At 36.5% G+C, this 27607-nt stretch overlaps 2 protein-coding genes and 1 long non-coding RNA gene across 10 annotated transcripts in view; 1 reads left to right on the top strand and 2 right to left on the bottom strand.

Annotated features, from left to right (window-relative positions):
* Positions 1-204: 204 nt before the first annotated feature.
* Positions 205-7375, top strand: LOC110007816 (uncharacterized). Of its 4 annotated transcripts, XR_016059068.1 has the most exons (5): positions 205-716; positions 3004-3082; positions 6497-6563; positions 6663-6865; positions 6988-7375. It is a non-coding gene; the product is annotated as an uncharacterized LOC110007816 (long non-coding RNA). The 4 variants fall into 4 exon arrangements; XR_016059067.1 differs by lacking the exon at positions 205-716 and having other exon boundaries at positions 876-3082; XR_016059070.1 differs by lacking the exon at positions 205-716 and having other exon boundaries at positions 1580-3082; positions 6669-6865.
* Positions 7376-8906: 1531 nt separating this feature from the next.
* Positions 8907-19258, bottom strand: GPCR (G protein coupled receptor). Of its 4 annotated transcripts, none has more exons than XM_088871614.1 (7): positions 15928-19258; positions 15398-15566; positions 14205-14386; positions 13997-14108; positions 13232-13357; positions 10324-10635; positions 8907-9471 (listed from the first exon to the last, which is right to left on the bottom strand). In XM_088871614.1, the coding sequence occupies exons 1-7, from the start codon at positions 15942-15944 to the stop codon at positions 9130-9132; spliced, it is 1260 nt and encodes a 419-aa protein (XP_088727740.1). In that variant the 5' UTR covers positions 15945-19258; the 3' UTR covers positions 8907-9129. The 4 variants fall into 4 exon arrangements, with proteins under 4 accessions (XP_088727740.1, XP_088727742.1, XP_088727741.1 ...); XM_088871616.1 differs by having other exon boundaries at positions 13997-14106; positions 14200-14386; positions 15966-19258; XM_088871615.1 differs by having other exon boundaries at positions 13985-14108; positions 15966-19258.
* LOC18423151 (RNA polymerase II C-terminal domain phosphatase-like 1) overlaps positions 18014-27607 on the bottom strand; it is a 21869-nt gene continuing 12275 nt past the window's right edge. Inside the window, exons 10-17 of one of the 2 annotated variants that reach the window (XM_020669053.2) lie at positions 27024-27160; positions 26869-26922; positions 26073-26169; positions 23380-23606; positions 23199-23279; positions 22488-22553; positions 20461-20534; positions 18014-19689 (exon numbers count right to left, since the gene is read on the bottom strand). In XM_020669053.2, the coding sequence (XP_020524712.1) occupies positions 19581-19689; positions 20461-20534; positions 22488-22553; positions 23199-23279; positions 23380-23606; positions 26073-26169; positions 26869-26922; positions 27024-27160 (845 nt within the window). In that variant the 3' untranslated portion in view covers positions 18014-19580. The remainder of the gene's footprint in view (positions 19690-20460; positions 20535-22487; positions 22554-23198; positions 23280-23379; positions 23607-26072; positions 26170-26868; positions 26923-27023; positions 27161-27607) is intronic. The other variant, XM_088871613.1, reaches the window with a different exon arrangement.

Here is a 27607-nt window from a genome sequence, read left to right as displayed (position 1 = left end):
ATTGTGTGGTTAACACATAATAGGAATATGGTTATGCTACAAATTTTTCAATGATGCATCTGTCCACTTTGAAGTTTGTTGGGACACAACATAATAAGAATGAACTAAACAGCTTGTCTCATGCCCAATGCATATGTCGCAACATGATTCCTGTAATGGTATATACATCATATCACCCACCTCCATTTAACTAATCATCTACAGCCCCCTGCAAGCAATATTCCAATCATGCTATTGAGAAGCTATTCACAGTCAGACAACTGGATCAACATGTGTAAGAAATATAGCAATCGGTAAAGATTCATGGCAATCTTGTACATGCATGGTACAGGTTTACTTCATGCATATGTGTCATTTAATGACTATATGGGAGTTTGGCGTACGTTTGGTAAGTGGTTCAGATTTTTAGGAACTAACATTTTTTTATTACTACCGATATTATTGGCTTTATTGGATAATAAAGAAGGCAGGATAGAAGACAAGGAGATTCTCACTTCGAATAAGGAGAGAGAGCAGAGGGAGAATTGTAGAGAAGAAAGCATAGACAAGGTGAGTCCGGACAATTACTTTGTGCTATTTTTGAGCCATTTTCTTGAGGAGGTTTCTCGGCACATAGAGAAGGAGATTGAAGGTGTGCAAAATAGAAGGGTAATCAGTGGGAGAAGAACGGAAGCAGTAAAGGCAGTGCAAAGAGCAATTTATATTTTAGATTTGTGGTATGTGTTTCTTCTCTTTTCTCTTTTCTCTTTTATTTTTCTAGATAATGTGTTCATTTTGTTTTTTTTGTTTTTTTTGTTTTTGAGGAAAGGTTAACTAATCTTCATTTTGTTTTTTGATATATATAATTTCAAAATACATACCCATTTCCTCTAGGATTGAAGAGGTATCTCTCTCTCTCTCTCTCCATATATATATAGAGGCAGCATAAAACTTTGCCACATCTTTTCATAAATTCTGAATCGATGTTATGCTCGGTTGCGGTGATAAGTATGCAAGGGTTCCCGTGCCATTTTGGAAGAGCACGGGTAAAGATATAGATATAGATATATAGATAGACAGGGAGGGAGGTAGGAGGCCAGCCATACACATAACTTAATGTCTTTCTTGTATCAAGTAATTACCCAAGAATATTGTCTTTCACTATCAATGTGTCTTAATGTTTTCGTAGTCCAGCATATACTTACCCGATTCGCCTATGAGGGTAGCGATTCCATTTCGGAATCTCGATTCGGCATCTCCCCGGGCGAAAGTCGATTCTAAAAGAAAGGAATCATGTTTCCATTTTTTGAGAAACGCGATTTCACCTAGTTTAGGAATCTCGATTCCTGGATTGTTGGAATCAAGATTCGATATCGAGGATTTTATAATTCTTAGCTATAAAAGAATGTGATTCCGCTTGTGAGAAATGTTGATTCCAAATTTTTTGGAATTGTGAATCCATGTTATTTGGAATCAAGTTTCTATATTGCAGGCCTTGCGATTCCTTGCTACACAACAATGTCATTCTACTTATGCTAAACGTTGATTAAAAGTATTAAGGAATTACGAATCCATGTTGTCAGGAAGCAATGTGAGCATAGGGAGAACAGAAACCGTTCGATGTGTGCTCAATCATGAGTGAGCGCGACATGTATGAGAGCGTGAGAGAATTTGAAGTTGTTGCACACGGTAATAAAATCAAAATTTAAAATATGAGTAATATGTGAGCATAGGGAGAGAGAAGAAACCCTTCGATGTGTGCTCAATCATGAGTGAGCGCGACATGTATGAGAGCGTGAGAGCATTTGAAGTTGTTGCGCACACCAATAAAATCAAAATTTAAAATATAAGTAATATGTTAAATTTTTTATTTTCTTATTTACTAATTTCCACCTTTTATTCCATGTTACTTTTTAAGAACTCTTACCAAGAATAAATAATACTAAAAAAATATGTTACTTCAAATTTAATAATGTTTGGTAAATGGTGTGGGTACTAAACTACTAATGTAATAGTGTTTAATATATGATCGGCATCGTCATTTCTTCAAGTTGAATAAGAGGATAAAAATGCTTTCTTTAAGTAAAATAAGAAGATAATAAAGATATGAGCGAAGTGCCCTGTGTGGTGTTTTAGGTTAAATTAATCATTAAATATCAGAGAAATTGACTAAAAATTGAATAACTCAATTTACAAAAGTTAAAAGACTCAAAACTACATTTAACACAGAAGAATTACTATGTCATGTACTTATTTTATAATTCAAGGAAAGGAGATAAAGGGAGCTTGCCCTCGTTCTCACTCCTTGTATGCCGTAGACTAACTCCAGACCTTGTAAGCATAATAGGGTTATCGGTAGACCGAGTCCATTGTATGGGATTGTCCACAAAGAAATCATAAAGGTTGACAGTAGTACTTGGAGTCTTGCACTGAGTATATACAGACCAAAATTTGATCTTGTAGTAATGGGTAAATTTATATATTTTTTGAATGCTTCTCTCATATACCGGAGGGAATTGGTTCGACATTCTCGATTCCAATATGGGGAGAATCACGATTCCGGAATGGTGAGAATGTTGATTCCAAGTTGATAGGGACAACGATTCTAGAATTTTAGGAATCACGATTCCTTATTTATAGGAATTACGATTTCAACAACCACCGAAACAAGTGTGGTCATGTGTGATTCCATGTAGGTATGAAACGTAATTCCAACATGAAAGGACATCGATTCTTGCAAATAGGAAATATGATTCCTAATTGTTTGAATCGCGATTCCGAAATATTGAGAATCATTTTTCTTAAATCCGAATTGTATGGACAACGATTCCTAGATTCCAAAACTTCTGATACATGCGATTCTGATTCCAGAAATGATTCGGAATCGCAGACGTTTCCAAGTGAGCTTTGACATATTTACTCAAAAAGATGACTTCCAATTTTCTTCCAATTTGTTATTGAAGAAGACAAGATACTTTCTCTTTGCTTTGATCAAGAAAATGGAGTTGATTCAATGTGATACAGCTTGCTATATATCTCTCACAGTTATCAATATGAAAGAAATATACTCTGAGGAAGGCCTAAAGCTAGCCATGCTATGGAGGCAAGCCTCTTTATCTCTTTTTATTGATTATGTTGTTTATTTGTTCAATTACTCTCTCTCTCTCTCTCTCTCTCTCTCTCTCTCTCTATGTTTATGGATCGGATCGTGTTTCCTATTTTCGAATTGTTTAGCAAATTGTTTTTGTTAATAAATAATAAAATTCAAAAAGTTGGGTTTCTTTGGGTTTTCAATGGCTTCATATTGATCTCGTTATGAGTTTGGAAACTACCTTTCTCTAAATAATAATGAGTGAGCAACATTTAGATGGATATTGACGAGTGAACATCAAACTTTTAGTTGGCTGCATAGATTGAAACATGCTTTTCACACATTTTTTTTCTTTTCAATAGGCATGCTTTTCAAAAACTCAAATCATTTAATATCCATTTTTTGGAAATGATTCAATTACTAAATATCAGCATGCTTGAATACACATACATACTCTCAAATTGTTCACATACACATGAATGCATATCTAACATTCATCCGTTTTTTGGAAATGATTCAATTACTAAATATCGGCATGCTTGGATACACATACATACTCTCAAATTGTTCACATACACATGAATGCATACCTAAATACATGCATATATGCTTTACTCTTGTGATACACTCTTGTAATACAGTTCTAGTGAAGAGTAATGCTCTGGGACTATTGTAATGCAGGTGTAGCAATTGCATCATCTCATTCATGTGAAGCTTGAGCTTCTTTTTCTGTATTACTCTTGATTTTTTATTTTTTCGGTACATACCTAATGAACATTTGTATTATACCCCTGTCAATCATCACATTCATTATGAGTTAATGAGTTTCCTGCAAGTTTTACGTTTCTTTTCAGTTTTTTCCTCTGATGCATGTTTTTTCTGTCTATTTATATTACTTCTAGTGGTGCTAGATTTAAATAGGCCAGAGTTTCATTGGTGTATTCTGTCTGAGTTAATTTGGGTTGAAGGTTTAGCCAATGTATGCTTCAAAAAATGAAAAAAAAAAAATACAGAGTTCAGGGTTCTATTTTCTCAAGAGCAGCATTTAGTATTATATCCATCAAGTCCTATTCATATACTCATAATCGACATTTTTGTACATGAGATGGAGATTTCAGCATGTTGTTTTCTCAAAGGATACGCATGCTATAATTTTGTACGCTCTTTGTATCATAAGCATCTCCATATTGGTTGTTGTTCTATGTGTCATATGAATTTGTATGATAATTCATTTAGTGTTTTAAGTTCGGAGGCAGTTCATTAATTCTTTACCAATACTAGCTTTCTTTCCTCGAATAATGTTATAGGGGTATGCATGACAAACTGTACTTCCACAAGATTATGAAGTTCTAAAGAATGCAGTTCAAAAGGAACCTACTACTTATCTTCTACCCTATGTCTCTCTACAAAACTGGACACCTGGAAAGAATGCTCTCTCATCAATATGACGCAAGCAGTGTACAATGTATATATACAATAAATAAGTAAAGAATGACTAGCATATCCCTGATGAGGGGATTCACCTAAACATTGCAAAACTAATATCAGTTATCAAGATGATGTCATTTGGTTTCATCATTCATCATCCATCATGTGCAACCGGAGTTTTATGTGATCACTGTATTACCACTAAAGCTGAAGGGGAAGTTCTATAGGACAACTGGGAGACTGGCTTTGCTTTTTGGGGCAGAATGTTGAGCGGTCAGGAAACAACATACCCATGGGATGAGTGTAGGTGAGATGAGGATATTAAGATGGATGAGTGGCAAAACAAAAAGGGATAGAATTCGAAATGAATACATTTGGGATAATTTAGGTGTGGCTCCAATGGGCGATAAGATGAGAGCAAGTAGACTTAGGTGGGCTGGCTATGTGCAATCCAGAGCCAGTACAACACTTGTTAGGAGGTGCGAGTTGGTTCAAGTGGAAGGCTCAAAAAGAACAAGGGGTAGGGCTAAAAGGACATGGTTGAAAATAGTGAAAAAAATATGGGGCCTTATGGCCTCACTAAGGGTATGACCCTTGATAGAGCAGAATGGAGGACCAAGATTCGTGTAGCCAATAGTTGGGAAAATGCTCTAATGATGATGATGATTCATGTCCTAGAGTGATCCGAAGCATGCAACCACTATGTTCATTAGTTTTATTCTTAATTGACATCTGTTTACTCTTTCACCATGTTAATGCCATCATACGGTTGAAATTTATCTCTACTTAGGAGTAAGTTCAATTGGATGGAAGAAACTATGCATCACCACTTTTCGTACCAAGAAATTCTTTCATGGCCCGAGATTCATGGGGCCAATGTATCTGGGATACTACGGGAACTTGCCGCAAATAATTCATCAATTACATAAATAGAATTGTTTATGCTTGTCCTAAAGTGTTTCAATGGTTATCATAAAACCGTTTTATGTTGTTTTCAGTTAAGGTAATGCAAGACATATTGTTTCTTTCTTTTTTTGTTGTGTAACTTGAATTCTTTATACGTGTTCCAGAGAGTTCCAATAGTAAGAGGATTTGTCTCTCCTCACTCTGTCTAGAAAAGCAAAATGAGCTGTTTTTTTTTTCCTAGTATGGCAAGAATTGTATTAGTTAAGCAAGTAGAGTACAAAAGTATCCCTTAGGCTAACCACAAGAGATGGTGCTGGATTACAAAAATAGGTTTGGAAGAAAGAAAAAGAAAGAAAGAAAAAAGAAAAAGATTTACTGCCCACGAGAGGTAGGCTGATACAAAAAGCAGTAGAGCAAATTTGACGAGAGAGAGAGAGCGAGAGAGAGAGAGAGAGAGAGAAGGGGAAGAAAATAGAAAGAGAGAGAAGAGAGAGAAGGGGACGAAAAGAGAAAAGGAGAGAAGAGAGAGAGAGAGAGAGAGATGGAAGAAGAGAAAAGAAGAGATTGTCTCATGTAACCGCTTGGTGTTGAAGCTGCTGCTCCTAGTTGTTCATAATGATCAGCCACTGCATTGGCCTCCCTGGAGATGTGGCTGTAGACGACTCGATCTCCCCTGCAAAATGTATCTCTTTATGCGTTCTAGCAGAGCTATTGTCTCAGCAGCAGTTGAGTCTCCATGGACATAAAATGCAATTTTCCATAGTTGGAAACATGCCCTCATGGTTGCGTTATTGTAAGGTTTGTCCTTTCCATATTAGTAGATGATATTGTTTTTAGATATTTATGTGCTGTTCATTTTCATGTATGATCCACTTCAGTTTAAAGAAACTTTTTGAAAGATGTGACAATCGATCATGGTTTTGCCAATCTTGTTTCCATCTTAGAATTTCAAAAACAAAAGTTAAACAAGTATTATTGATTGATATTATTCTTTCTATAGGGTTTTATAGCTTCATTTCTGTATGTCATTAAGGTGATTTATGATGCACAAGAGAGAGAATATAAATCTTTATTCTTTTTTGGTTTAAGCAGAAAATTCATGGGCTTCTTTCTGGCTTCTCTCTGTGTTTCTATCATAGTCAAGTCTTCAAGTGGAAAGGTTTGTGAGTAGATTTTGTTGGAATTTTATTCTTATTAGGGAATGAAGATTTCCCTTGCAAAGAATTTATAGAGATTTGTTATGGATGTATTTTGCTAGATACAGAGGCTGCATTTCCTTCACTCCCAAGATGGTATTGGTGGTTTTGGATAAGGGAAATGTCAAAATATCAGAATTTGGTTTTGTAATTGGATGATTTACACAGGCAGTTTGTGTGAATGCTAGCTGTGATCTTCGAGAGTATGATGCAATTTCATTGGAGTCTGGTTATTATTGGGGTCTCAAGTGGTCATCTGATATTGGTATATACTTGTAACTATATTCAAATGTGTACTTCTTTACAATGATTTAGTATTTATCTTCGTCATCATAATAAATGGCACTATTTCATTAAACTTAGTCGTGTGCTCGTTTACTTTCACAGGTGGGATTCGCCCTGTTCCATTACCTGAACTCTCTTTGCTAAATCTGGTTTGGGACCTTTTCGTATTCAACCATGCCCCAAGCTTATATTATGAACAGGCGAAAGAGTTTTTTCATGAACAGGAGTGCAAACTTGATAGACATTTCTTGCCATTGTCATCGAGTTATTTCCATTGTAGATACAAAGTTGTTGCTGCTACAAATTCATGATTCTGTAAAAAAAAAAACGTCTCTCTCTAGCCCTGCAGTGAGATTGCAGTGGATTTGTACCAATTGTGAGCTGTAACATATTATCCAAATGCTGGTGGTCAGTTTCTCTTACCATTAAAGGATGAGGTCAAGATACTTAAGTCTTGATAGGTAAATCAAATGGGATTTTCTTCATAGAAGCCATTGTTCTTTTGTATGTGGAGATCACAATTATTTTTGTTTCTTAAATTTTAAAATTGATGGTTGTAAAAGTGTTATTGAATGGATACAATATGTTTTAAAAAAAAATTCTCGAGACTTTGTGGCTAACCCCAAAGCACATCTCATGAGTGAGAATGATTGTGAGCTCTATTGATAAAAGATAAATGGTCCCTTTGTAGACTATCTCAAACAGTATAGGAAAAATTGAGGGTTCAAATTCTTACCGCCCGATTAAATCGAAACCAGTTATTGACATTTCAACCGGTTTTGGTGAACCGGCCAGGTAGTTAAAACAAATTTGAAAAAATTATATAAAAAAAATAAAAATTTAGAGAATTTGTTTGTAATGTATTTTTTAATGTTTATCTTTTAATAAAGATTGAAAATTGTTTTGGTCATTAATACTTATTTTTACATTTTTTTTATCCTTTTTGAAAAATTTCTAAATACTTTTGGACACAAATCGATTCTTTAAAATCGACTTGGGACCCGAAAAGTCAACCCGACCAAGGTTCGGGTATGGGTCCAAAAATTTGACTTGACGGATTGGGTCCAAGTCCCATATATTTTCACATGTCGGCAATGGACCCGGATCAAGATCCGACTTAGGACTCGAAAGGTCAACTTGACCAAGGTCTGAGTTTGGGTCTAAGAATTTGACATGACGGATTGGGTCCAGGTCACACACATACATACACACAAACACACACACACACACACACACATATATATATATATATATATATATAGAAAAAACTTGGGTGAACCCACTAGCACATGAAATAGTATAAACTCAACGGCCCAAATTGAATCTGGACCGATTTGATGAATACGGATGTTTAGCAGTCTTTGAATTTTAATTTTTTTCTATAAATCCAAATCATTTGAAATTTTAAACGTGTGCTCTTCTCATCAAGCCACACTTGAGAATTTTGGTCAATTTCTGTAAAATATTTTTTTGATATTTTTTAAAAATTCTCCTATTTTTTATGTTCACACGCATCACATTTCAAATGATTTAAATTTGTAAAAAAAAAAAATTAAAATTCAAACACTATCGGACATCCATCCATGATCATCAGATTGACCCACATTTAATTCAAACCTTTGAGCTCATTTTTTCCCGTGAACTAGTGGACTCACCCTAGCATCTCTCTCTCTATATATATATATATATATATATATATATATAATTTGGACCCGACCTATTGCCACCTCTACAAGTCCAAAGCATCCAATATTTTACGTAAAATGACAATAATGCAAAAATATATTTGACCATTTTCAACAAACTATTAGATTTATCATTTTTCTCTTATTTTTTTACATACTTGAGGCGATGAGTGAAAGCCTTTATGTCAAACCGTTTCAAAATTCAAGCTCCACAAAATACATATTACTTTCAAATTTTTATGGAACAAAATCTCAAAGTTTGATCTCTATAAGTAATATTTATATTGTTTTTAATTTATAGATATCGACACGCAGACACGTGCTGACACAATAATAAGTCAAGGTAAAACCACTCCTACCTACACATATTCACACACATACAAATTGGTGTACGATCACATATACAAGATTAATATATTTGTCTGTATAATTATAGAGACCAGATTAACATATAACAACATTAGGAAGGCACTACCATACAGCCTAAGATCAAGTTTCCAACCTCATGACTATGAGTTTTCTCTACAAAGCATTTTCGGATTATTTTGTTATGCTCAGCCTAAAAAAGCTCATATGCTGGGAATCTAGAATCAGAAGGCTTGGTCATGTCGAGGAACAGGTGTGCGGTTCCAGCCATCCCTTCAAAGAGCGAAAGGGACCGATCCCCACCATGCATCTCCCCTGATGAAATCAATCTACCCCCACAGTCAAGTAAGAAGCATGCAAATGCCTTTGCCTTGTAGAGGTACTCCTCCTTGCCCAGTAACCGATACAATGCGAGAAACACGTATGCATTCCCGCTCACACCATGGCATATTCCGACGCGTCGTAGCAGACCCCGCTTCCACACCACATCCGTAGCATCCACCGCAGCATCCATAAATTCTTTGTCACCAAAAGCCTGAATTGTGTTCAAAACATAAAAAGAGGACTTTAGAGTTAAAAGGTTCCATATTTCAAGAATCACCAGCTCAGATCAGCACTTTAACTTGGAGTGGGGACCCTGGTGAGCACATCGTTTTAAGAACTGATCTGATGATGTTTGTTTTTTCTACTGGTGGATATAGGTGGGAACAGAACCCATTGATTATGCATTCCTTATACCAATGTGACTGGCTTAACTTAGTGTAGCACACCATCATCTACAGGATACCGATCTATCAAAAAATTTTAAGAACTGTCCCTCATGACTACAACACGTTCCAAGTCGTAATAAAATGAGCATCACTGAGGTATCCATGCAGTGCCAATTTTTGGATACGAAAAGCACAAATAAGCTACCACAGCCTTCTTCTTCTTCTTCTTCTTTTATTTTTTTTATTTTTTAAAATAATCATCTAAAGAAAAAAGCGATTCAGCCTTGGATAATACTAAAAAAACTTACTTTTTCAAAATCAGATCTCAATGGTCCAATAAATTTATGGGGCCATTATCCACCAGCCTTCTTCAAATGGACACTTTCTGTTACTGAGCTCTTCTCTAATGAAAACAAATCATAAACAGTACTCCCTATCTTTGTCATCAGAACCAACTCTTGAAAACAGAAACCAAAATTCAGCCAAAAATGTTTTTAGAACTGAAAATGATTTTGCCAAAATTTGCACTGTTGATTTTGTGCCCTAGTTAAATAACCATCTTGGCTGTGCTATAGTCATTGCAACAGTTGGATCCAACGCATTAGACAAACAATGATCAGAAGCATCATGACACTAATAGAGAAACGGAAGAGGAAGGGGAGGGAGTTGGATATAACCTGAACAGCCCTGCACATGGTAAGAGCGACACCAGGAGCGCCATGACACCAATGCACCAGCCTATCAGTGGTGCTCCCTTCACTCGAAGGATAGTTTCCGCTGGGAAAGCGGTTTTGCATCATATATCGAAGAGTACCTTTAACATCCTCCTCCTCTCGCGCGCTCAATTCAAAGTGCATCAACACATGCATGATACCTGCCAGACCATGCGCAGCACCCCAATACTTTTTCCCATGCCATACATAAACCAGTGGGCAGCCTCCATGAGATAAACGCCTACCTTCTTTAAAAATATCCTTCACAATGGGAGCCTATAAAATTTAATATTCATTAGCTTTCTTCACTCAGATGACTGATCAATAAAGAGCTATGAATATAGGCGAGCTTTCTACATCTCCACACATATAATTTAAGAAAATCCATCAAACTGCACTAAGAGATGAATTATTTAATATTTTACGCATGTCTTTGATGAAATTTCAAAAAGCCTATCAAAATACACATGATCATGACTTTGGATAGTTGAAAAAGGGTAAAATGTTAATAGTTGAGAAGTTTGGTGTATTTCGATAATTTCCCCTAATAATTTATATGTGCCTAGAGGCCTACACGCATAAGTGCCAACAACCATACCATTGGGTGAGTGTGGCCATTAAAGGTCTCGTGAGTTCTTGTAATAAACATTTTTATATAATGGAACATGAACTCAGTGGGAGTGTGGTTATATGTGGACCATATTAAGCAAACGATGTTTGTTGATACTGGACTGAGCTTGACGAACTACTCCAGTCGGTTGGGAAAAACCTATATTACCTGGGCATAGAAAATTATCCAATAAGGATTCTAATAGGTCATCCGTTGATAAGGTTGAAGTATGCCCAGATGAGTAAGCCGAGGGACTGTGTGACCCTTGTGTGTGATGGTGGCCTTTGGAGATGGGGGCCAAAGCCTCATTCGCGAGCCATCACACGTCATGCATGTATGATAGTCATTTCGGTAAAGCGAACCACCTTTCAGGTTGAAGCTTATGCATGTGCGAGAGATACCTCTATGCGTCATATGAGTTGTGGTCGCATCAGGTCTAGATGACATTGGTACGTCTCTAGGGGAAAACCTGAAATCCACAAATTGGGATTACGACCCCTTGACTCATCGGCCAGACTTTGGTGACCCACTAATGAGCCCATGCATAGAATGTGGGTCATGAAAAATACTGGGTCGGTTTGATAAAGCTAGTATGAATCGTAGTCCACAGTTGAAGGTGGAGTACCCTAGTGTCTATTTATCTAATTCCTAGACTATATGGATCATTTTGCCATCTAATGAATTTAATTATGAGAGTATTAATGATATATGATTTTTAGAATTGTTATTTGAATTTTTTTAAATCTTTGGATCTTTTTATTTATCAAAATTGGATTTATAAAACATAGATATTGATTTTAGATTGATTTAAATATTCAAATTTGATTTTATAAATTTCTAAAAATCATATAATTAATTTTAATAATTTTAATATTGCATGGGAGGCCTAATATGTTAATGGGCCCACCATTGCATGTGGGTGGGGCCCATGAAGTACCACCTAGGGTGGCACGCCCCACCCTAATGAAACTTTCATTGTGTTAGTTCAACCTTTGGCTTGAAGAGAAAACTCTGAAGTGCTTTGGAAGGATTTTGCCTTGAGAAAGCTTTCAAAGGACTTTTGGAAAGCATGAGAAGGCTTGTGCATAATTTTGGTAACCACTATCTTATGAATAAAATTATTTTATTTAATTTCTATTGATGGGAAAATGGTTTAAGAATGGGGGATAAAAATTCTAGCATATTCCATGATGTTGATGGCCCATCTATGGAATAGAGGGCGCAAATCTCTCACCCCACAAGTCACCCAAGATCAATGGTTCATATTCAATCTCACAAAAAGAGACAAGCTAAAGAAAACCCTAAGAAACCCTAATCTTGTTCAAGTACTATAAAAATGGATTGATCCCTACCCAAATCTCTACACCTTATCTCTTACACCTAATTTCCATCTCTCTCAGATCCCACAAAAAGGGCACGCCCCACTTAGAATATATATCTCTCTTAAGAAAGTATCTCTCTCTCCCCCTCAAGAGACCCAAAGGGGCACCCCCCACTCTCTCATCTTTGATATTTCTCTCAGGGTGGTTCTCTCAACTCTCTCATCATCTCTCATCTCTCTTTGGGGTTTTGGACTATAGGATTGTGGTAGAAAAAAAAAGCATCTCTCTCAAACTAGGTTGCTAAGGGGATTCACCTAATAGTTTGAGATTTGTAATAAAGGAGTTCATAGTTCCATTAGAGGATTTGGCCTAAACTTGCTTTCTCGATTAAGATTGAAAGTTGATCGTTGATCCCGCGCCATCGAATGGTGGTGACTCGGTGTGGGGATGTAATAAACTTGGTTGAGGTAATCTGCGACACTCTCTTTTTGTTTCTTGTCATATTTAATTATATTGTCTTTATATTTCCAAGCACAAGAATTGTGGTTATTTTCTTTATTTAAAGAAAATTGGTTTAGTGGCATCAAGGTTTTTAAGATCTTAGATTTGCTAGTTTTATTTTCTTTGACGCAAAAGTTATTGTAATAAGACTACTTGTAAGTGACCTTTACCAAAAGAAAATGAAAACGAAAAAAAAAAAGGGTGGAAAAAAAGAAAAAAATAAAAAAATAAAAAATATATCCCCCAGCAAGATCACATTAGTCTTTTTTTCACATACACACATTAATTATGACCTAACAAAAAAGCTAACGCCAATCTGGGACATTTCTTGACTCACTATGGTCAAATTGACGCAACTACGATCTCCAAACACAAATTATATGCGGAAGACAGACTTCCCAAGTATGATCAACAAGAGAACAGAGAAATAATCCCTTACAGTAACATCAGAAGAAATTGTTCCAGGACCAATGTGTTGGTTCAAGAAAGCGCAAGCCCACAAGAACCCACTTCTTCCATACAACAGCTCATATGGAATGTCATAGCTCTCTATACGTTTTGGGATCTGCATACCAAAATGAAGGAAAAGCTACACATTGTTAATGACAATGAGAACACAGAGCCAACAATTTAAAAAACAGAGAAGACGCAGTAAAGAACTTCTTGCATAAGAAAGTAGAATCCTAATGCATTCAAAACGTCGACGTTCTATTGATTTGAATGTATTAAGAAAAGAAAAATAACAATGCCGATCAGATTACCCCCATCAAATCCACCAGACAATGCCAATCAGATTACCCCCATCAAATCCACCAGACAACGCCAATCAGATTACCCCCATCAAATCCACCAGACAATGCCGATCAGATTACCCCCATCAAATCCACTAGGAATAGAAAAGGCAATCACTAAACCCTTACCTTGAACCAGTGTTTAAAAAGACAGGCTCTACCAAGGTCCCAAGTCAACATTAAAAAGAAAAAAGAGGGCTGACACTTTTGACTGGCCAGGGTGCCAGGCCTGATCAGCCAGGGTGCCAAGCCCTCAAAGGCCAACTAGCCATGTCTCGATTTAAAAATCCAGACCAGGCACCCTGACAGGTCCAGCTAACTAACTCGGGCACATCCGAGCCCAAATCAGCCCTTCCCTAATCACATCTTAGAAAATTCCGGCCAAAAATTTCATACAATACTCTAGAAATTACCTTTCTGAATAGGCTTAGATAGCGGTCTAGAAGTGATTGGTCACCAATGCACTTTGCTGCAACTGCACCAAGAGCATAAATACCAGCTTGGCCACAGATAAAGGTCACATCTCTGTAAAAACATAGAAACAAGCAGCTGATCACAAGTTAATGAAGAACCCATGGCAAGAATGACATGACGTGGAAAGCAATAAAAAAGAAACTCAACTCCCTCATTCCCCTTGATGAAACATCACAACTTGCAATGATCTCTGTGCACAAGGAAAGATCATCCTTGTTATTCGTAACCTGGTAAGCTTTGAATAACAAGTATGCAGTCCCGAGAGCACCAGTGTAAAGAGTAGTATCCTTTACACGCCCGCCACAATTCACCCATGTTTCCTTCACAATCTGTGAAAAAAAGGGGAATACTGCTCATTTAATAACCAAATACGAGAATGAGGCAGCCTCAAACGTGTATGAATATTAAAAGGGCCAAACTTATAAGAAAGACTTTTATGAATCTTTGCCTCAACTTCCTGCTCTAAGAATCTGAACCATGGTGAGAGTCTGAACACGATAAAGTTATTAAATGAACAACATTGTACTTCCTTTTCACTGTCTATTGGGAGTTCTTGGTACACCAAAAGGGAAAGCATCTTTTGATTATGATATGAATCACAAAAATAATGATTCTTTATCAGAAAAATGAGCTCGTATGTGGTCCATATATCTCAAATGGAATTCAGCTTAAAACCCTTCAAAATTTACTCCTTCCTAGGGGAAGAACATTACATTCTACTATTCTTCTTTCCTTCTTTTTTTTTTTAATGGGGTGAGCTATGAGCATGCTATTGTGTCATCCTCTCCTTAATGGGGTAAATGGTAGAGTTCAGAAGATCATTTTTTGTTTTTAATGGGGTGAGCTATGGCATTGTGTGATCTTCTCCTTAATGGGGAAAATGGTAGAGTTCAGAACATCATTTTTTTTTTAATGGTGTGTGAGCTATGAGCATGGCATTGTTCCATCTGTCTGCTTAATGGAACCAATAATCAACAAATTGCGATGCAACAAAATAGATGGAAAGTACAAATCAGCCAAAAGATCCTTCTCATAAGTACTCAATTAATAATAAATTAATCGTCCTAATATAGAGTAAGCAACAACAGGTCACTCAATTAAAAAAAAAAAGGTCTTCTGAACTCACTCAATCAAAAAAATGATCTTATGAAATCTTATCATTTACCGCTTCATTTATCCAGGCTAAAATTAGGTCGTTTATGAAGCTGCAACTAGTACTATAGTCCGTTTATCCAAAATCTCTCTCTCTCTCTCTCTCTCTCTCTCTCTCTCTCTCTCTCTCTCTCTCTCTCTCTCTCTCTCTCTCTCTCTCTCTCTCAATTGGGGTAGTACAAAAGTACCTTATCTTTGAGAGAGAGCCCTGCTTCCATAAAGAGCTGAGCAACTGACGCGTAGGGGGTAACAAGTAGCTTCATCAGAGGGTCGGATTCCTCTCTCTCTCCTCCTTTTCCTTCTTCGATGAAATCCGGCATCTCGTTAACGAAATGGCGGTCCACCATTGTTGGCAAGCTGCAAAACCTTAAACCTCTCTTCAAAACAACAAATCTAAAGCAGCAAAAGATTTTCTCTAAACACTGAGCCAGCTCTTAATAATTTCTTCCGTCCTCAGTAAAACAAGGAACAATTACAATTACATCATAAAAAGCCAGAAATTATCCTCTCTCTCTCTCTTAGCTCAACCAGATTGAACACAAAAGCCAAGAAAATCAGATTAAATTAAAAAACAGAAACAGAACCTTCTATCTCTGGGTGTTTAAAATCCGAAATTTAAAATTTTTACCGAAAGTACTCTCATAAAAAAAAATTTAAAAATTAAGAGCTAAAATATTTCTGAATTTTCAATTTTATAAAGCTACATGCGTTAAAGTACTTATGGAACTGATGCATGGCTTGAGCTCAACGCGATACCTGGTGTTGACAAGGCTCTCGTATGTTCTTGCGAAAGAGAGTATAGTGGTATACTTCTAACAAGATGATCACGGATATTATCACCGAAGAGGCAGTGGGTTGAACGGTGATCGAAGGAGTCAGATGTATGGCAAGACCTCCATCACCGTTGATTTGGACAGTGATAGTGTATATGCATACAGTTGATATTTTGGCCCTTGTTTCAGGGATTAGGATTGTGTACCATGAGAACTTTTTTATTTTTGGGAAAAGGTTTATGGAAGGTTGACACTCTACAATGTAGAATTGAAGTGCGTCTTAAAAATCTCTCAAAAAAGTACTTTTAGATGTTGGAAAAATATCTAATTATTTATTTCGACTTCTAGATATATGGATATAAAAAAAAAAAAAGATTTTCGAGTCTCATAAATACTATATCTTACGATATATTATTTGAACCATTTATTTTTAAGATTTTCATGAGTTTATAGATTTATTTAATTTGAATTATTTTTAAAATTAAAATTTTTATAATTAAATATAAAAATAGACTTTCACGTAATCTTAAAAATTTTCAACACTAAAATTAATCTTATAACAAAGTTTAGAAGTGCTTATTATTTGAAGTTGCAACCTTACACGTATCATATCTTTTTTTAGTACAATGTCATAATCACTTTAATAATCGGATGTCAATTCCCAAAGCTTAATACAGGTTGATTTTTTGAACTTTGAACTTGATTAATGTTATGTCCGTTCAATTTTAAATCTAACAGTCAATGGTATATCCCACCTGTTCAATTTTAAATCTAATGGGCAATGATATATCCGACCTGTCCAATTTTAAATCTAATGGATGTATACTCCTTGTACTAAAAAATAAATAATCTCGTTCAATATTTTTCCTTGTCCACTTTGTACTCAAAATTATATATCCTTGGACTGACAACCCAATCAAGATCGAATTGCTTGGTCAAGAATACCATATAGATTCGTTTTTTATGAGGCGGCTGACCGTATAGCCAAAGAGGACGCCTTGTTGTAATTCCGTTGTGTTTCTTTTTTTCTTTTCCTTTTGTTTTTGTACGTCTTCATATGATATTACTTGCAGTTCAAAAAAAAAAAAAACAGTGAGCCGACTCATTCATTGATATACATCCCCTCTACAATCCATCTTCAATATAGAACTTCGATAGAATATGAATCTCGCTAATCTCGAGTGCGATAATCGTCAATCTAAGAAAAAGAAAAGGAATTAAATTGAACAAATGAAGTCTTTTGATTTTATACTATTGTTGGTGTTCCACCGGTTAATGATAATCATTTGATCAAAATTAAAATGTCATCTCAGACACATTTATATTAGGAAAGGTTTATATAAGGTTGTAACATTAAAATGTAGAGTTAAAATGCACCTCGAAAATCCATCATAAATGGTTGTTTTGATTATCAAATCATTGGCTAAAAAATCCATCATAAATGGTTGTTTCGATCCAATAAGTGTGCAAATATGTACACTTTGCTCCTGCTAGCAAATGCTCTTTTGATTTGATCACTTTAGAAGTTTGAAGCAGGATTCCCTTCTTCCGATTGTTGGCCTAGATCAAAGCGAAATGCAGCCTTGTGTTGATGCTTTGGGCTGCTTCAGTCAACTTCGGCCAGCTTTGGGTCGATTTGGCCGAGTTCATGCCAATTCAGCCAAAACAAAGAAATATCTATAAAAAATATTTTCTTTATTTTTTATTTTTTAAACTTTTTTTTAAAATTACTTTTATATATAAATATCAATTTTGTTTATATTAATTTTCTTTAAAAAAAAAGTGCCAGAATTCTTTGTCCGGCCGAAGCACCAAATTGCTTTGTTTTTCTCACCAAACCGAAACATTGGTTTGAAGTAATATACTACATTTGACTGTATGAAGTGATTTTCCTTTTCATAAACAGGTAAGAGAAAGAAATCATATTTCCTGCCAAGGTCTCTCACGTGATATGAAAAAGATAACGCAAAAAAACACACACTGGCACTAGGAAAAAGAAAAGGCAAAAAGGGAGAAAGAAGTCTCTCTCTCTAAGTGAAATCAGGAACTTATATTTAGAGGATAGGCCAATCAGGAACGTGTTACCCCACGCATTTAAACGAACGTTCATAATAGTCCACAGACCATGATATACCGTGCTCCAAACATTCGCCATTAGTTCGCACTAATGATGGTTGGGGCTAAACATGAGTAAGCCCATAAGAACAATCACTTGCATGTTGCTCAAAGAGCACTCTCGAAAGACTTGATGATCTTGGATGTGGCAAATATAGACGGTGAAGAAGATTCATTATTTCAATGAATAGCTGCTGCATGTGCCGACCAGCCTTTTGAATTGAAGGTCCGGATCCAATCTTGAACAATACAAAGGACAATCATAAACCCTCCCTCAATGCCTCATTTTGAAATAAACCCTAAAACCCTTGCATTCCCTAAAGCATTTATACCGGACATTTCACATTCTTCTATCCTTGATACTTTCAAAACTTCTGAGAGTTGATTCCCGGTTATCACCAGAGCAACGGGTGCAATAGATAAGAACTAACACCTGGATAGAGAAATCCAGGTGATAATGATTACATCCCCAAAAGTTGACTTTCATCAAATTAAATATCATGGGAGATGGATAGTGTTCGAGCAAACCAATCCCTTGGGATGGTCAATGTGCCAACTTAATTTGAGAATGCAATCTGATCGGAAATCACTGTGATAACCAAGAACTTCTCCTCAATAGTTGGCAAATTGAGGGCGATAAGCATACCTAAGCACCAATGCAAATGCATTCCTCTGATGGAAGTGTGTTCCTCTCAAAAACATGAAGGTTACATGCATATGACCTTTCACCATGATAGTCAGCTTTCACCTATTCAAAGCAAATCCTAACCGTAATTGATTCCCCATACCTCATCTCTTTGGGCCACCGCAACAGCATCAGTGATTCAGTATGGAGTCTGGAGAAGAAATAATGAATCCAAGTCCAAAAGAAAATTGTGAATTATGCTAAGCAACAAGCCCCAGCAAAACTCTCAGCTAAAGTGGGGCAAAGAATAATGGCAGATATCCTCTGCAAGTACAGATTTGTCCTTGTCATCAATGGATTGGCAGTGTCACTAAAACACTAGCTCTCAATCCTCCAGTCCTAATTTCTTGCAATGTTCCCAAGAATGTGCTATCTTGAAGGGACGATATCTCAGAGCAGTAATATCTAGGCACAGGTAGGTCCAACTAATTTATCTCAACAACCCTCCCGAATTGCCAGCATAATCAGGTTCCCCCCAAACCTCCTCGCTTCAAACACAACCCACCCACCAAATCATCAATGAGAATCCACTATCATAAAAGAACAAATGGATATGATTTGAAAAACCACTAGTTGAAGCCCTGATGAACAACAGACAAAAGGGGTTGTAGTAGTTGCAGAATTCCTCTCTTCATCTCAAAGCCTTCATGGAGCAGCAGCACATTGTGGGGGTGGGGGGGAGAGAAGTGGGGGATTCTCGAGTGGCACCAAAATGTGCAAAGGGGTTATCAGTTACAACCCCAATGAAGCAACTGGTGGTACACAAGTTAGTGGCAGAACCACCTAAAAAAATGGGTTTTAAGATACAGCAGAACCACTTTTGGAGTATCTTGTTGAGGATGTTATTTGCTGCAATCCTCTAATTAAGTCTGGCTTCGACCGTTTGTTTTGGATACTCAGTGATGACCTGAAACAATTTCATAGTGCACATACTTTATGAAGGTTCAAAGATGAAATACCTCAATCATTGTTATCAAGAATCAAATGACTAATTGTGGGTCCCCCAAAAACACAAACAGAATGCACGACCAAGAGAATAATGAATTCCATGATAAAAGGGAAAGCATATTATAATACGATGGATAGAATATAGACAGATTGAACTTCATTGAGTACCACTGTCCATGGACTGTGATGGAGAGAGTGGGACCCACAGGATCAGGAAAAAATGGGTCCCACTATCTACATCATTAGACAGTTTCGTAGGATGGTGATAACCACATAAAATGTGGGTTTCCACAATCCACATTTCAATATGCCACCCCAATAAACTAATCCCCAAAGCATGTACCTGGACTCAGATGGACCAACTATCACTCAGTTTCAGAATTATTACATAATTTTATAAAGAAATGTATAAGACCATTTACTTTTGATACATGGAGGTCACAATCATTATTGACCCTTGAATGTGAAGTCGGGTGGTTGAAGATGTGTCATTGATTGGGCACAAAGTCCAAAACAAAATTTCTCGAATAATGAGAACCACTTCAATCTATTGGATTTCACATCAAATGGCTAAAATTGATTGTGACCTCCTTGTACCAAAAGTAAATGGTCTCATGATATACAAACCCATTCTATAATCTCCTTTTCAGTGTATCACCAAATGAGTAGAACACAGAAAGCATCATATCAAAGTAGACATCAGCATGAGGAGATGCACCCAAATTCATACCTCGGAGAACTTGGTCGCTTCTGGGTCCGTTGAATAAGTGAAGACTTCAAACTTCCCAAAGCATCTTCAGCAGCCTGTGGATAAAATCTCAATATTCACACAAAAAGGAGCGTGGAAACAAAACCACCAGACTTAATAACATTTATTCCTTCAAACTAGTATAAATGACTTCTAACTGCTAGAATTACAGTCAATGATACCAAAGCGCCATGTACAGAAACAGTATCAAGTCCAGATGATGAAATCAGGTAGTATTCTGACTCTTTTAAATAAAAATCATGCACATATACAAAAGGGGAACTACAAACCAAATGCACCAGGCATTGCTATAGAGTCTTCTCATTGATGGGCTTGGAGAAAAATGGTTCCTCAAAACAGGTTATGCTACCTCAATTAAATGGTTTTAAGTTCAAAGAGGCTCCATCCAGTTCAGAACCACAGTGATTCAGTAAAGTTTAGCCAAGTTGCCAGAAACATGTAAAAGACAGGAAATTGTAAGACTTGGTCAAGTCTTATAAATCCAACTGATGCCCAAACCAAGTCATCTAGGGTGAGTGTTTTTAAGTCTCATTCTCAAGTTTCTCTAGTGGTTTAATATAGAATATGAAGATTCACTGAAATGTTTTCATGTATAATAATAATCTCATTGAAGAAGATGTCTCCGATACACACACTCAAACACACATAAATATATATCTATATATATTGGAAAAAGTTCTTATAAGCAGACTGGCAAAAAAAAATAAGTATAGGCCAGAAGGCCCAGATTGAAGAACAAAAAAAATGAATGGGTATTGTTGCATGTAAAAATGTTTTTGGTTTCTTCGAAAGAAGTAGAGTCTGAGGAAAACAAAATTTTGCACACGCATTTCACCCATCTAAGACCTCCAAATAAATAACAAAAAAATTGATATGCATAAAAAATGTGGGGTAAAATGTGTCCACCATTCTCAGTCATCCAGATCGGCCCTTCTCCTTTAGTTTGGACCGTCCAATCATATACTGTTCTGTAGGCCAGTCGACTGACAAAAGTTTTATCCACACACATAGAAACACACTAACACCCCATTACATCCTATAGGTAACATTTAGAAAGAAGTGTAAGCCATAAAAATTACTCTATTTGTCCCTTTCTTTTATTTCTATCAGACTATAACTATAAAATAAGTAAGAACATTTTTGTTATAAAAAGGATATTACTGACATTTTCACATAAGAGTAATTATGGAATAATACTCTAGGCACTTTAATAATACAAATGCCTTTTAGTGAAAATTTAAAGTAGGTCCTTCTTGAGATAACAAAAATACACTTTGTCCTTCAGTGAAAATACCAACAATGTCCTCAATGAAAATAATGCCCTTATTCATGTTATAGCCATGAAATAAAGAAAAGTACAACTGAAGTAATTTTGACAGTTTCACATCTATAGTCAAAAGTCCTGGAGTAGTAAATTTTAAGTTCACCATTAATGTGGTGTGTCCTAGAATAACCTATATGGGCATGCATTTGTGTGTCTTGATTGGTATGTGTATGAGTGTGAGATCATACACAAACAAACCTCCAAAATTCTCTTTCGGAGAAATGATATTTGTCCATAAAGAGGACACTCCTCATCCGAAAAAATACACACACAAATGCATCTGAAAATGCATGCATATATTGATCAGATTTTCTTCTCTGGACATTTGATATTCTAATTGAGACGATACATGAGGATAGACCTATGTATTTGTGTGTAGATGTAGGTTTGAATGTGGGGTTTAGATGCATGGATTCAAACCGGCAGCACTTGGGTGAGAATAAAGCTCCTTGCAGATTTTCAGATGACCACAAGGGCAATGCATGTGCACATACATGTACAGGTAGTTGCGTAACATTTGCATGTTAATTTCTATATAGACAAACTCATATACATGAAACATGCAAATTGGTAGGATTCCAATTATATGCATCAATACATAAGACCACCATCTACAAAACCATCAACTACACCAAGTATGAAGTACAGGCATAGCACCAAGAACCTGTATCTTAGCTTCTTCCCAGCTTGAGCCAACTCCTTCCCCTAAAACGCGTCCTGCTATTTCAACCTGTAACAGTTTATCATAAAAGAATTGGTACACTGAATATTAAACTTCATGAGGTCAAGTGACAGATAGTGCCATGCCCTTCTGATGAACCATATCAACAATATATAGAATAAACACATAAATAGTATACATATATATATATATATATATATATATATATATGGGATAATCTACAATTAACAACCATGAAAACACAAAGGTCAATATTACCTTTAAAAATTAAGTTTTCAAACGGTAAACACACTCATTACAACTCATTCTAACAACCGCTGGCAACAGACCAGGTCTAGGTCGGGCCATCACTAGCCCAGCCCTCGTCCCCAAATGGCCGGGCCGAAAACAAATGAAGAAGAGATAGAAGAGAAAACAAGAAAAAAAAGAGGGCTGGGCCAGGCCAAACTGGGCCGGACTGGCCCTAGCCCAAACATCGGACCACAAACTGTTGCCCAGGCCCTACTTTTTTAAGGCTGGACTGGGGCGCCCGGCCCATTGCCATCCTAAATTTCTAGCATTAACCTCAGTATTTTGAGGGGTTGTCAACTATAGACAAACACACTATATATGTGTGTGTAGATAACATATTTATTGCATTCAGATACAGACTTAGTTATAACATACTAAAGAAACATCACAAACTATCCAAACCTGTGCATAGACTTCCCCTTTATGATTTGAACCTGTTGGAGGCAGCTCTTTAAATACTAGACTGAGGCCTTCCACTGAGCACTGAAAGAACAAAGAAATGACACTGTCAACACAATGCAAAAGTCAAGCATCAACTAGAACAGATATTTCTGAAGGGAAAAACAGAATGCATCCAGCTCACCAATTCTTTAAGAGAAGAAACAACTCCAATCGACTGCTTAGATCCCTCTAGTCTTTGATCCAAAAATCTTTGTTGCTCAGAGGTACTTGCAATTGGTAGAGAATCTTCCCTAAGCCCAGCAGAACTAATGGAGTCACCCATGAGTCCATTGTCACTTCCAAGCGAACGGTCATCCATATCTCCACAACCAAGTCCAATATCAGGTGAAATCTGAGCTAAATATGTCCCTACAATGATAGTAATATGAAGATTAGAGTAGCACTTAAAAAGTAGAGCTAAAATTCCAATGCAACAAATCTATGAATCCAACAAAAAAAAAACCAATAATTATAACGTAGGATGCATACAAATCAGTCATATTGTTAATGAATTTCTCTGCAAATCAAGTCTTCATTGTTTATAAATGTATGCTTTCCAACACAATGAAAGTAATTGACAAGAGTCCATGTAAAAGTAGAAATTTGCAAGATTGTCGCTATTTGATAGCAATGAGTATTTTTTCGTGTTTCAAAAAGCGCTACGCGGCACCTAGGCGGTCAAGGGGGTCCAAGCCACCCAACGCCTAGGCGGGCGCCCAGAACCTGGATGGCCCAGTAGAAAAAAAAAATAGGTTTTCTCTCTCTAAAATAGTCTCTAATGGGTTTTAGGTTTCAAATGAACCTAAAACCCACAAGTTTGCCCCTTTAGTATTAAAAAAATGACCCAAAAATACTCTAAATGACCTGCATTTCCACCCTTGGGTGGGGCGCAGGTCCTAGACGGCGCTGGGCAGTCTGCTTTTTGAAACAGTGGTATTTTGTTAGGCTTGTTTAATAGAAGGATCTAGTTCACCGCCATCAATAAATAAAACAACACATACTTACAAAGTATGACAAATACTAGAGGCCAGCTTTGAAGCAATACAAAAGGCACAAGTCAAAACCAATAAAGGTAAGCAAACAATAGTTGATTACAATAGTGAAGAACAAATATTGTTAATTTAAAAGTAGGGGGGGGGGGGGACGAAGTTCAATTCAGTGTCAATAACGCAGCCATTTGGGCCTTTCAAAAACGTTTCTACATCGTATCTAGAATCTACACTATGGGAACTAAAATGTGAGGGACAAGTAAACTCCTAGAAAAATGTGAGAACTAGGGATTCCTAAGCATAATAATCACCTACTTTGGAATTTTTAGGCAATTTTAGTTCTTGCTGTGGGAACTCCCTTTTTCTTTTTCTTTTTCTTTTTTTTTAAAAAAAAAAAATAAGCAACAGTTTATTTTTATTTTTTTAAATCATAATCATTATCATAGCCTTTTCCTACACGAATCCTAGTTCGCTATTTTGCTTTATTAAGGGTCATACTCTCAGTGAGCCCATAAGTCCCCATATCTTTTCGGATTACTTCCAACCACGTCCTTTTGGGGATATCCCTTGCCCTTTTTGAGCCTTCTACTTGAAATAACCCGCCCCTCCTAACAGGCGTTGTACTAGGTCTACGCCACACATGGCCGGCCAGCCCACCTAAGTCTACTCTCTCTCATCTTATTGCCTATTGGTGTCACACCTAAATTTTCTCGAATTCTATCCCTTCTTGACTTGCCACTCATCCATCTCAACATCCTCATCTCCGCTACACTCATTCTATAGGTATATGTTTTTTGTCCACCTAATATTCTACCCCCATAGAGCAAACTGGTCTCACAGTTGTCCTATAGAACTTGCCCTTCAGCTTCATTGGAATGCGGCGATCACATAGAAGTCCACTTACACATCTCCACTTCGCCTACCAAGCTTTAATTTTGTGTGTAGTTTCTTCCTCAATCTCTCTATTTTTCTGTATTATCAACCCAAGATATCGAAAGTGCAGCCTTTTTGGTACTTTTTGGACGTCAATCTTAACTACTTCCACGTCTCTATTCCTATTATCACTAAACTTGCATTCCATATACTTTGTCGTAGTCCGGCTAATTTTAAAACCTTTAGATTCTAGAGCATCCCTTCAAAGTTCTAACTTTGTGTTGACGCCGTTTTGGTCTAATCAATCAAAACTATGTCATCTGCATATTTTTGAAATTAGGAACATCACATGATCACCAGACCTGAAATTATGTAATGTTTTTCTATTGCTTGGGTAAAAAACGTGATTCCAAAAAACTCGCTTCTATAACTCGTAACTAATAATTACCAATCAAGAGAAAATAATAATTATATCGTTTTGCTGCAGTTAACGCGTGTTTGCATGCGCAAAACTTGTGCACCAGGCCCAGCCCATTGAAACCGAGAAATAGATTTTATTTATTTTTTGAATAAAAACCAAGAAATAGATATTTTTCTTGGGAAAATTTAATGGACTCATCTCTCAAAACTATAAAAGATTCCAAATGCAATTATGTATGCATCTTTTCCATCCAACATTCAGAACTGATTTCTTGCTTGCCAACTACCATCACAGTTAAATAACTCATTGCCACAATCACAATGAATCATCCTATCTTCAGTTCACTGATAATATCATGTTTCTTGTAAACACCAGCAGCAGTAAATATTGACAAAATGCATCGTTTTTTTTTCTAGAAGAAAAAGAGAAATTAATAATATTACTATATAGCAATAAAATAATCAAACAAATAAATAAACAAACGGAAGCATACATGGGGTTCTGAAAATATTTGAAAGTAGCAGTGGAAATAAAAAAGGGAGGTATCCATACTAGCCAAAGTGCGTATAGAAGCCTCTGACGCTTTAAATTGAGCTTCCTTCCTCGTTTTACCAATGCCTTCCCCTATTTTCTCACCAACAAACCAAACCTGGACCAAACCAATAGTGATATTAGGCTATTACCTAATTACCTGTAAATCCATGAATTGAAGGAAAACAAAGATAGAAATGATGTACTTATGATTAAACCATATGAGCCGCGCTTTGCAAAGAGGAATGCTTGAATAAAAAATTTGTCACCATTGGGTTGTTTTTATTTTGAAAAGCAACCAAAGATATTACACACCCACGCATGCACACAGACACATTAGAAACTAGGATTTGATCGACCAATACCCTTGCAAAGAATGAAGAGTCAAATGCTTTGGCAATTCTTCGAGACATTGATAGATAGACTTATTATAAGTTAGGTAGTGCTGTTTTTATCGAGGGAACTGAAAATAGCCCCCTTACAATGTCTTCCTGGATGGAGCATACTTGATTGACTTCATTCGCTTGGTTGGCGAAGAGCTTTCTTTTAAAGAGGCATTCGGTTCCATCTTTCTTATGTTAGTTAACCCACCTTTTCCAAAAGGGATTGTAGTAATCCGGGATCTATACTACTTGGTATGGCTCTCTCATATTGAACAATTCTGTCAAGTGACATTCAAATCACAGAAGCCATTGACAGCTGCGTAAATAACTAGACTCAATCCAGAAAAGTCACTTTATGGTCAAACAAACAAAAATTTCATTGACTACTTAATTACACGTTTTGATAGATTGTACGAAGTGATTGACCAACCAACCTCAACAGAGAATTGCAACTCGGTAGTAGGAACCACCATTGACCTGAAATCCACCTTCATGCAGTAAAATTGGTCACAAAAAATGAGAATAGAATAAGATAATGTACAATTTCATGAGTTTGAGAACCAAATCTATATTAAAACACCATGAGCACCTTTGATCCACACTTAATTGCAATATCCTTCAGAACTCCAACAGGAGTAGGGGAGTATTGCGGAGGAACTTGCCCAGTAGCAAAAGGAACATCCCGGGTATTGGATGATGATTGACCTGGAGGCATCTCCTCAACTTCTGAATAAAACTTGAATGAGAAAAATTTTCCAATAATAAAGAATACGGCAGTCCAGTATAACAACAGCATATACAGAAACTACATTCCCAGCCATGAGAAAAAAAATTGAGAACTGACAGTTGTGAGACCAAGTATAAAATGAGTGTAAGCTTATAGATACATCACTCACCCGAAAAAAAAAAAAAAAAGCTTATAGATACATCCTGTATCCATGATAAATTGTAGATTGCGATAAGCTTCCCATCTTTCAACTAATAACAAAGTTTTGAGTGGCTCGAGACTTACCAGAGTCCTGTGGCAAGTCAAATTGAGAGTTGAGTCTCAAGCCTTACACTCAGTCTACTCAGACCCCCATGAATACAAAGTTTTTGATACCTTCATAAATATTCCTCAGCTAAGACCAGCTCACAACCCCTTCCCCCCCCCCCTCCCCCAAACACATTCCA

The sequence above is a fragment of the Amborella trichopoda genome, chromosome 7 (genome assembly GCF_054954075.1).
Source record: "Amborella trichopoda isolate Santa Cruz 75 chromosome 7, AtrichopodaSantaCruz75HAP2 v2.0, whole genome shotgun sequence".
Classification (NCBI taxonomy): Eukaryota; Viridiplantae; Streptophyta; class Magnoliopsida; order Amborellales; family Amborellaceae; genus Amborella; species Amborella trichopoda.
Note: the sequence above shows the minus strand (reverse complement) of the source record. Positions and strands in the feature narration are given on the sequence as shown.

What these genes read in the sequence shown, in the direction of transcription:
- GPCR (XM_088871614.1), bottom strand. An exon ending in CAATTTCTTCTGATGTTACT is followed by an intron (nt 10,636 to 13,231) that starts GTAAGGGATTAT and finishes TAAATTTTATAG; the next exon opens with GCTCCCATTGTGAAGGATAT. An exon ending in CCATGTGCAGGGCTGTTCAG is followed by an intron (nt 9,472 to 10,323) that starts GTTATATCCAAC and finishes AACACAATTCAG; the next exon opens with GCTTTTGGTGACAAAGAATT.